Source organism: Colobus angolensis, unplaced genomic scaffold (genome assembly GCF_000951035.1).
Source record: "Colobus angolensis palliatus isolate OR3802 unplaced genomic scaffold, Cang.pa_1.0 Scaffold100, whole genome shotgun sequence".
NCBI lineage: Eukaryota > Metazoa > Chordata > Mammalia > Primates > Cercopithecidae > Colobus > Colobus angolensis.
This window is the reverse complement of record NW_012110920.1, coordinates 4,496,596-4,508,145: the sequence shown is the minus strand read 5'-3', so window position 1 is coordinate 4,508,145 and position 11,550 is coordinate 4,496,596. Positions and strand designations below refer to the sequence as shown.

The following is an 11,550-nucleotide window of genomic DNA, read 5'->3' as shown; positions in this document are numbered from 1 at the left end:
GAAGGAAGGAAGGAAGGAAGGGAGGAAGAGGATTCATAACTAGAAGCAAAGGAAATCCAGGCTGACCAAAAAGAATTGAACACTCATTTTATACTTAAAATATTAAAGTCAGCAATTCTCAATTAGTATATCTCAAACTGTTCAAAGTGTGCCATAAATGTGGAATAATTTATGACATTTATTTTACTTCACCTTAGACTCTGTTGTGATAGATGGTTGGGTGAAACTAGTCACAGTGAGGGTAGGGTTAAACTTGATAGTACTATACACGAAGGAATGAAGCAGTATCAAATAACAGTCGTGGTTATTGGTTTAGCAGAGAACTTTGCTTTATGAGTATGTAAGAAAACCTGGCAACATAAAGCTTTATTCAAACAACAAAACAGTGCCAAATGGAGATCAAACAAATAGTGAGACAACAGTGGGTGCTTCTGAAGACACTTGATGCACTGTACATTATAGTAGTGATTTATGATGTACTTATTAATGACTTCAATATCATTTTGTTGTTGTTGTTGTTGTTATTTTTTTTGAGACAGATTTTCACTCTTGTCGCCAAGGCTGGAGTGCAATGGTGCAATCTCAGCTCACTGCAACCTCCACCTCCTGGATTCAAGAGATTCTCCTGCCTCAGCCTCCCGAGCAGCTGGGACTACAGGTGCCTGCCACCACACTTGGCTGATTTTTGCATTTTTAGTAGAGAGGGGCTTCACCACGTTGACCAGGTTGGTCTTAAATTCCTGACTTCAAGTAATCCGCCCACCTCAGCCTCCCAAAGTGCTGGGATTACAGCCACCACACCCAGCCTCATTTTGTTTTTTAATGCCTTCTAGTATACCACCAAAAATGAAATCTTTTTTGATTGCACTGCCAACAGACATACACACAAGTACGAAGTATGTGAACAAATGAAGTGAAGAAGGGCTGCAATCCTATATGTGCGCCTCCTTCTGTCTGTTTGTCTTAGGAACAAGGGATCCTGGAGACTTCTATGGCTTTTGACCTCACTGAGCTTATTTCTCCAAGTGTTCTTTTTGATTTTCTAATTACCGGGGTTGGGATAGGAATGGTGAAGCAAGTTCAAATTTAAGTTGAGATTTTTTTCTTCCATACTATTGTTCAGTGCTGTAGTACTGAACATTTTAAATATGAGTCAAAAGATAACTTTATGTTCACTGATCAAGGGGAACAGATAGAAAAATATTTTAATTCATTAAACTTGTCTCTCAAAGTAGATTAAGCAATTGAACAAATAATAGTTTGAACACCTCTCATTCAGAATGTTTATGAGGAAGTAAAGCAGAGAGATGAAATCCATGCTACTTATTGTAAGGGAAGCTCTCATATCCATTTGAACAGATTGAAGCCTTTACATCCTACCCTATCTTTTTGGATCTCCTGGGGAAGAGAGAGTTGTGGATTCACAAAGTTAAGCCATGGTTCAGGAAAAGCCATGATCATTTCATTACCAGAAACCACATACAGCATGTGGGTAAACATGTCTAGACTTTTGGGAATCTCCTCCCCAGGGCCCAAAGAGGGATAGTGAAGCCTGGGATATTAGTCCCATTTCCATTTTCCTTCTTAATCTATGTGCCTTGAACCAGGTGGATGGGTTAGGAAAAAATGAGAATAAAAAACAAATTTTGCAAATTATTTAGGTTAACACATTTTATTTTTTTCTTTTTTCTTTCTTTCTTTCTTTTTTTTTTTTTTTTTTTGAGATGGAGTTTCACTCTTTTTGCCCAGGCTGGAGTGCAATAGCGCAATCTCGGCTCACTGCAACCTCCACCTCCCAGGTTCAAGTGATTCTCCTGCCTCAGCTTCCAGAGTAGCTGGGATTACAGGCATGCACCACCATGCCTGGCTAATTTTGTACTTTTAGTAGAGACAGGGTTTCTCCATGTTGGTCAGGCTGGTCTTGAACTCCTGACCTCAGGTGATCCACCCGCCTCGGCATCCCAAAGTGCTGGGATTACAGGCGTGAGCCACTGCGCCTGGCAGTTAGCACATTTTCAAGCTGAAATAATCAGATCCAGAAAATATATTTAAGGATAGAGTTTATTTGAGCACAAAGCTTAAAGGTAGCCACATGGAAGACTCCAACTCCGAATGAATGGGGTCAGCATTCCAAAGTGGAGGACATAAGGTATCACTGATATAGGCAGAGACAGAGAAATTTTAGCAGGATCATATTTTCCATATGGGACCATGCGTAGTTACAGCACTTTGATTTGTTACAGATTGCTACATTCCAAGGAAGATTACTTTATTGCTCCCCGAAAAGGGGTAGTGATCTGAGGGGAAGCCCATCCCCTTGGAAATATAGTAGGAACTTAAAAAAAACTTTTTATTTTGAGATAATCAGATTCACATGCAGGGTATAGTACAGAGAAATCCCAGGTACACTTTACTTAATTTTCTCCTAATAATAACATTTTGCAAAGCAATAGTGCAACATCAACATTAAGATATTGACATAGTTTTAATCCACAAATTTTGTTCAAATTTCCTGTTTTACCTGTACTTATTTGTGTGCATGTCTGTTTATGCACATGTGCCTGTGTATTTATGTCTATGCAGTTTTAAAAAATAGACTTTGTGTTTTAGCACAGTTTTTGGTTCACAGCAATAATGAACAGAAGATACAGAGATTTCCTATGTACTCCCTGCCCCTACACATGGATAGCCTCCCCTATTATAAACATTCTTCACCAGGGTGGTACATACTTTTTGCAACTGATAAACTTACACTGACACATCACGATCACCCCAAGTCCATAGTTTATATTAGAGTACACTCTTGGTATTGTACACTATATGACTTCGGATAAATTTATTATGACATGTGCCTACTGTTATGGCATCACACACAGTAGTTTCACTACCCTCAAAATCTTCTGTGCTCTGCCTATTCATCCCTGCTTCTTCCCTAACCCCTGACAACCACTGATCTTTTCACTGTCTCCATAGTTTTGCCTTTTCCAGAATAGTATATACTTGGAATCATATGTTATGTAACCTTTTCAGGTTGGCTTCTTTCACTTAGTGGTAGTGAAAAAAGATTCACTATTTAAGGTTCCTCTATGTCTTTCCATGGCTTGATAGTTCATTTCCTTTTTGGTATTGAATAATATTCTATTGTATGGATGTACCACAGTTTATCCATTCCCTTGCTAAATGACATTTTGATTGCTTCCAAGTTTTGGCAATTATGAATAAAGCTGTTATAAACATCTGTGTGCAGATTTTGTGTGTGTGTGTGTGTGTGTGAACATGAGTTTTCAATTCCTTTGGATAAATACCAAAAAGGATAACTGCTGGATAATATGGTAAGAGTATGTTTAGTTTTATTTAAAAAAAAACTGCCAAATTCTCTCTCCAAGTCGTGGTACCATTTTGCATTCCTACCAGCAATGAATGAAAATTGTATCCCCCTCACCCCCGAAATATATTGATGTCTTAATCCACAGTGCTTATTAATGTGATCTTATTTGGAAATACGGTCTTTGGAGAGGCAATCCAGCTAAGATGAAGTTGTTAGTGTGGGCACTAATCCAATATGACTGGTGTCCTTATTAAAAGAGAGAACTTTGGACACAGACATACACAGACAGGAGAACAGCATGTGAGGACAGAGATCCAGAGGGAAAACAGTCATGTGAGGACAGAGACAGAAACTGGGGTTCTGCTGCCACACACCAAGGAAGGCCTGGGGCTCCAGAAGCTGGAAGAAGCAAAGAAGGATCCATCCTTACAGGTTTTAGAGGGAGCATGGCTCTGCTAACACTTCGATTTTGTACTTTCAGTCTCTGGAACAGAACTCCAAAAACTTCATTGGTATTAAGCCACCCATTTTGGAGTACTCTGTCACAGCAGCCCTAGCAAACTACTTATGCTATGACCATTACGATTTCTCTCACACAGCTACTCAATGGCCTTCCTTTTTTCCCAGCAATGTCTACTCTGGGTTAAGGCTGTTTGTATGCTTTGACTATACTCTTCCCCCATTTTCATCCTTCCCACCTAATGAATGCCACACTTTTTATATTTGCACAGCCTTGGTTTCCAGCAAGGATACAGATGATTTTCCCCCTGATCTTGTCATACCTTTGCTCATTTCAGTCAGGAGCTAAACGCCTGTGTTGAAGCCTTTGAAGAGCAGATGGTAATAGTTTACTTGTCCTTTCTGAGATGTGACTAGAAGGTAGCGTGACTGTGGTAGAATTCTAGAACCAGAGATGTTGGTTCAAGAGATGCCAACTCACCCTTCAGTACAAGAATAATTAATTTGGGATCCGAACTGGATGTCTTTGATCACATGAACCATGCCATTCACAGGATCTTTAGGATTACGACATGATTTACCTACAGGAAAGAAACAGAATTTTGGAGCCAAGTAGAGTAAACTGAAAATTTTTTTTAGTACATAAAGTCTCAACCTGCTTGTAGCTTACTGAACACATGCAGTTCTGATGGTTCCACAGATTTTGTTACCTTGAGGAAACTCACTAGACTACCTTGGATCAGCTCCCTTTCATAAAAAACTTCCCTTTCAGATCTGTTTCATTCCCATATTATGCCTCCCAGAAAAATGTAAACTTTGTTATTATCTGTAATTCAATTCAACTGGTATAATCCGAAGATCTCAAAGCCCAAGATTATCACATCTTTTAGTTATTTAATCCACTTCTCTTTCTTGTCCCAAGCCATTCATTACTTAATTTTAGTCATGTAAATGGGAGACCCCCAGTGAATGGGGATTTTCCCTCAATCATGTCCTGTGATGGCTGTTTCTCAGGAAATAAACTTGTAATGAAGGCGCCAGGAACTCAAAGCAGTAACAAGGTATGATCTATAAGAATAATTCTCTTATATATTTTGCATCTTGGCAAACTAATTGTCATATGCAACTCAGTCACAAAATTTGAACAAATTGAATCAGATCTTACAGATGTTTGACTAACAGAGGGGTTCCCACTCCAGAGTTACTTACGTGTGCACTTGTCCTTAGCACTTGTCCAGACTGAGTTTTTTAGGCAGATGATAGAAAACGGTCTTCCATAATAACCAGGGCGGCATTCATACTTCAGATGTGTCCCAACGGAAAACTCAGACTCATCAATTAGTTTGGTAGGCCTGGCAAATGGAAGCTGTTCTGGGGCATTGCATTGACCTGGAGATCAAGACCATAGCAGCATCAAAGTTAATGAAGCCATTACCATACTTTTTTTTTTTTTTCTTTCTTGAGACAGAGACTGGCTCCATCACCCAGGCTGGAGTGCAGTGGCACTATCTTGGCTCACTACAAACTCCGCCTCTTGGGTTTAAGCAATTGTCCCTACCTCAGCTTCCTGAGTAGCTGGGATTACAGGTGCCCACCACCACACCTGGCTAATTTTTGCATATTTAGTAGAGACGGGGTTTTACCATGTTGGCCAGGCTGGTCTCGACTCCTGACCTCAGGTCATCTGCCCATCTTAGCCTCTCAAACTGTTGGGATTACAGGAGTGAGCCAGCCACCGTGACCCTGTTGAAATTCCCATTCTACTTTCTCTTTCTCTCCAATATACTACATAGATGTGATCAAAAAAGAAAAAGAACACTTCAGTAATAGCCAAGGGGTGCAGGAGTGGTGGCTCATGCCTGTAATTCTAGCACTTTCAGAGGCTAAGGTGGGTGGATCACTTGAGGTCAGGAGTTTGAGACCAGGCTGGCCAACATGGTGAAACCCTGTCTCTCCCAAAATACAAAAAGTTAGCAGAGCATGATTGCATGTGCCTGTACACGTACCTGTGCACAGCCACTCGGGAGGCTGAGGCGGGAGAATTGCTTGAACCCAGGAGGTAGAGGTTGCAGTGAGCCAAGATTGTGCCACTGCACTCCAGCCTGGGTGACAGAGCAAGATTCCATCTTAATAATAATAATAGCAAAAGGACTGATTCCTTTAGAACAGTGATCCCCAACCTTTTTAGCACCTGGAACTGGTTTTGTGGAAGACAATTTTTCCTGGAATGGAGGGTGCAGGGGAATGGTTTTGAGATGAAACGTTTCCACTTAGATCATCAGGCATTAGATTCTCATAGGGAGCACGCAACCTAGATCCTTCATGTGTACAGTTCACAATAGGTGTTTTGCTCCTATGAGAATCTAATGCTGCCACTGATCTGACAGGAGGTGGAGCTCAGACAGTAATGCTTGGCTGCTCACCTCTACTGTTCTGGCCAGTTCCTAACAGGCCACCGGACAGTACTGGTTCATGGCCCAGGGGTTGAGGAAACCTGCTTTAAAAGATGTCTCAGAAATAAGCTCCTTTTTAAAAAATCAGCATCCATCCATTCAAAAAGTCTCTGCTAGTTTGAAGGAAACTAAGCTATTTATATCATCGTTCACTAAAGGAGGAGCTGCATTTCACAGCTTCAAAATTTAGTTAATCAGTAAGTGCCTGTGCTGTGGCTTCATCTCTCCCACCATCATGCATAATTCTTTCTTGTAATGAGATCAGTCAGTGAATCCAATCTGTTAATATTTATTCAAATCTTCTAGATGCTTACTGATTTTGGGGGGACTACTTGTTTTACTAGATACTAAATGAGTTGTACTAAAATATTTTATTTATTGTTCCTTTGTCTATTTCTTTTTATAATGTTGTCCATCTATTATTTCATATATTTTGAAGTTATCAGGATTATAAAAAGTTAAATTGCTGTATTTTATGGTAGAGCAACCTTCTTTATTATAATAAAATATCTCTATCTCTAGAAATGAATCTTGCCTAAAATTCTACTTTGTTTACTTTATTTGTGGGACAAATAAAAAATAAATAATGAGTTGGGAGATCTACTCCCCAATATATAAATGCTTACTTTCAATATACAGTAGTCACCCACGTATCTGTGGGGGAGATGTTCCAAGACATTAGCCAATACCTGAAACCTCAGATAGTACCAAACCTGATAGCTGTCAACTAGAACACATTTCTGTTCACATCTTCCACCTACAAATTTAATGCCTTTCTGCTCTTAACTAAGCACTTAGCATGCACTGTGGTTGTAACTTTTGCAGTTTGAAATGTGACAACAAAACTAGCACAAATTTATTTTTCCTTCTTCACAATTTCATCGTTAGAAGATTCCTTCTTACCTTAGGTCTTAGCAACTTTAACATACAATGTTTTTCTTTCCTTATTAAGTGGACAACTTTCACCTTTTCACTTAAAGGAAGCACTTGCTACTAAACTGGACCCTAATGGTAATGAACTCCCCTATTAGGCTCAGCTAAAATTTTGAGAATCTGTATGGAAAGGTGTGGTAGGCTAAGTAAGGACCTCTCAAAGATATCCATGTTCTGATCCCTGAAGCCTGTGAATGTTACCTGTAATGGTAAAAGGGCTTTGCAGATGTGATTAAGAATCTTGAGATGTACAGATTATCCTGGGTTATCTAGGTGGGCCTTAAATGTAATCACAAGGGTCCTCATAAAAGGGAGGTAAGAGGGTGAAAGGAGACAGAAGAAAGATATTTAAAGACACTATGGTGTTGGTTTGGAAGGTAGAGGAAAGAGGCAGTGAGCCAAAGGATGGAAGCAGACCCTGGAAACTGAAAAGAGCAAGAAAACTCCTGCTCCCCTGGAGCCTCCACAAGGAACACAGCCCTATGGATCTATTTTAGACGTCAGCCTCCAGAACTGGAAGAGAATACATTTCTGTTGTCTTAAGCCACTAAGTTTGTGAAAATTTGTTACAGCAGCAATAGAAAACTAATACAAAAAGAGAATGGTATATAGTGTTAAAAATGTTGGGTTCATAGATTGAACTTTGAACCCAATGTCTTCTACTTAATGGCTATGAGGTCTTAGGCAAACTGCTTAATCTTGCTGAGCCTCAGTTTCATCTTCATAAAGGGAGTAATATTTTCCTACCAGGTTTGTAGGGAGAATCAAAAGTAGTATATGCTTTCACATACACACAAGGCACTTCATAAGTTATACTTATGATTATTACCCTTAGAAAAGGAGGGGGGACTTCTAAGAGTTAAATTTTATTATTCTGCTAAAGTGGGAGTGCTTGCTTTGCTTCCAAGAGTTTATTTTCTGCTCCTTTGCAGAGCTAGTTTGGAATGAGCCTATGTTGTTGGGAATGCACTGGATGACCTCAGTGATTGGGGACCTCAGCTCTCCTGAGTGAATGTGCCCCCGATTCAGCCTGGGACTTCTCTTCTGCATCTCATGAGCTCCATCATAGTGCCCACAGGACCCCAGACAGAGAGGAGAATTGCTAAGGTTACCTTTTCCCTGTTGACAATGGCTTTAGTCAGAATTGGAAGCCTAACTCTGTGCTTTCTACTGAAGCAAAGGATGATGCTCCAAGAAAGCTCATATTTCTCACTTATTTTTCCCAGACAGCCTGTATCCATCATCACACATTTGCTTTATTAAGCCAGCAGTTGTTAAGCAAGGATGCCCTTGTCTATGTTTCCTGCTTCATCTCGTGCCACTTGGTCCCCTCACCAACGTGTGCCCTTTCCCCTTTTTCAGTTTCCCGAAGACACACATTTTCCCCCTGTCTATGACATTCCTTCTGTGTGATGCACTTTTATCTTTGCTCTGACTTCGATTCTTCCTCCAGATGTCTGCTAAAATGGTACTTTCTCATCGAAGCCTTCCCTGGCCTATCTATGGCCATACCACCCTGAACACACCCAATCTCATCTGAAGCCTTCCCTGACCCTCTTAGGGATTTGGAATCTAAACTACTTCCCTCTGCCCCACCCTATAATAATCCCTAGTCAGGCCCTTTCCTTTTCCTTTCATATCAATAATTGTTTGTTATTACAATTTGTGCCTTTTATTTTTGTGTGCTTTTAGAAGAATCTATTTCTCTCAATAGATATTAGATATGAATAATTTAAAGGCAAGAGATGATGTGTTTTTTGTACCTCTAAATTAATATCTAGTCCTGGTGCTTAACACTTAATTATAAGCACTCAATGCATATTTGTTGCAAAGAATAACAAATGAAGAATTACTTATACAACTTAAAAAAAAATCAAGAATTCAAGCTATGTCCCCCAAATCTCTGATTTAGTTGGTCTAGTTTAGAGCCCAGGAGTCTACATTTTAAAAAATTTTCACAGCTGATTTTGATAGATAACAGCACTTTGAGAACCACTGTAAAAAAAAAAAAAAAAAATGTTTTTTTTTTTTTTTTCAGTTTTATGCATTCACCTTTCCTCTAATTGATACATGAGATGAAACACAATTTTGATATTTGTCTTATCCATTGATGCTGGACAAAGGAAGAAATTCCAAGTGAAGCGCCTAGTGCCAAAAGCTGTATTAAGAGAGGATAAATGTCACAGCAAAGCTTGCAACGAGAGGATAGAACAAGACCTAAAGTAACAAAACAAATTGAATGAGGCATTCTTGGAAAGAAGTTCCTTTCCCTTACTTACATAATATTCTTACCTGCATAGTAGTATGTGAATAGTGTAGGTAATTATAAAAAGTAAAGTTGTATAATAGCTCAAAAAATGAATATATGAGCCTTCAACAAAGAAAGCTTGATGTAGTTTCCTTTCCCTCCTTTATTACCAATCCCTCAATTGTGGCTAGTTCCTATGATAAATATATTAATATAAACTCCATAAACTGAAGACCTACCATAATTTTAAAAAGTTTTTACAGCTTTATCAAGATATATTATATACAATGATTGATTAGTACTTAAAGTACACAATTCGATTACTTATATGTATGCATTGTGAAACCATCACCAAAATGAAGACAATAAACATTTCTATCATACACCCCACCCCCACAGAATTCCCTCATGTCCTTCTGTAATCCATCCAAACATCCACTTCCTTCCCTAGGCAACCTTCAACGTATTTTCTCTTACTATAGATTGATTTGACTTTCTAAAATTTCATATAACCCAAATCACCTCGTTTATATCCTATCGTATAAAGGAAATCACTCAGGTGGTTTTCTCTTACTACAGATTGATTTGACTTTCTAAAATTTCGTATAACATGAATCACTTCGTTTATATGCTGTCATATAAAGGAAATCACTCAGGTGCTTTTCTCTTACTACAGATTGATTTGATTTTCTAAAATTTCATATAACCTGAATCACTTCGTTTATATCCTATTGTATAAAGGAAATCACTCGGGTTTTTTTTTTTTTAATGTTTTAGCCTTTACACAACATAATTAGAGATCCATCTAGATTGCTGCACATATAAAAATTGTTTCCTTTTGTTGTTGAGTAATATTCAATTTTATAAATATATCTTAATTTAGTTTATCCATTCACTTGTTCAGGGACATTTGGATTGTTTCCACTTGTTGGTTATTACAAACAAAACTGCTATGAAAATTCATGTGTAAGTCTTTGTGTGGACATATGATTTCATTTCTCTTGGGTAAAAAACTAAGAGTAAAATGCTGAGTAACATGACAGGTTGTGTGTCTAAGGTTTTAAGAAGCTGTTGAACTATTTTCTGAAGTTAATGTTATAATTTTACCTGCCAAATAGCAGTATATTATAATTCCAGTTGCTCCACCTTATCGCCAACACTTGGCTTAGTCAATCTTTTTAATGTTAGCCATTCTAGTGGGTATATATTGTTACCTCCTTTTGGGTTTTGTCTTATATGACTCAGCCCATTTTCACATTCTCCTGGTTCAGATCTTCCATTCAAAGCAAGTTGATTTATTCTGTACTATACACACAATTAACACATAATCACTTTCATGTCTGTTGAAATATGAGCTGTCAACCCAAAGAACACTCCTGCTTTCCATTCTGCATCCTTACCCTTTAAGGAATAGACTTGCACTTGCTTTGCTTAGGCACCTCTTTCAGTTTAAGAAAAAAAAGCACGCACTTTCAAAATATATAAATTTATAAATTATATATGTACACAAACAAATTTTATGCCCCAATATAAATTTTTTGAAATGTAATACAGATAAAATAAACATTTTAAATGCTTTGTTAATCATCATGACTTAACACAACCATTAGCTAGCATCTAGTGGGACAAAAAACAGCCACAGTGAGTTTCTCTGGTCACAGTAGTGAATGTAAAGCTGTATGTCAACTGTCTTCATGATACTTTCTAGATTTTTTGGTTTCATCAAGTTGTGATCAGCTGTGATTAGATTGACAGCATTTCTTCCTCTTAATGTCTCTGACAAAAAATGTGTATACATGTGTCTTTGTGGGGAGGATGAGAGGGATTGTCAACTCTGCCATTTTCTTGTTTTCTGAAGTTGGTTTTATTACAGGGATCTTCACCCAGTATTTCTGTGTAGGACACTTTTGATGTTACCTGTCCAAATGTGAAGGTTATTTTATATTAAAATAGATAATATAAATCGTACATCCACTCATCTGAGCATATGTAAACCAAAGTACATCGCAAACCACAGAAAGCAAATTGGAACTTCGCTTCTTGCACCTTTACCTAGCAGGGATAACCAAACCAGATCCTACATGAGGACCAGATGAGGGCGCCAGAGTTCACCCTATGCTAAACACTGC

General features: G+C 38.4%; 1 protein-coding gene across 1 annotated transcript in view; it reads right to left on the bottom strand.

Annotated features, from left to right (window-relative positions):
- CR1 (complement component (3b/4b) receptor 1 (Knops blood group)) overlaps positions 1-11,550 on the bottom strand; it is a 204,420-nt gene that overhangs the window by 189,256 nt on the left and 3,614 nt on the right. The window contains exons 2-3 of the mRNA XM_011937899.1: positions 4,997-5,176; positions 4,269-4,368 (exon numbers count right to left, since the gene is read on the bottom strand). Coding sequence (XP_011793289.1) covers positions 4,269-4,368; positions 4,997-5,176 — 280 coding nt within the window. The remainder of the gene's footprint in view (positions 1-4,268; positions 4,369-4,996; positions 5,177-11,550) is intronic.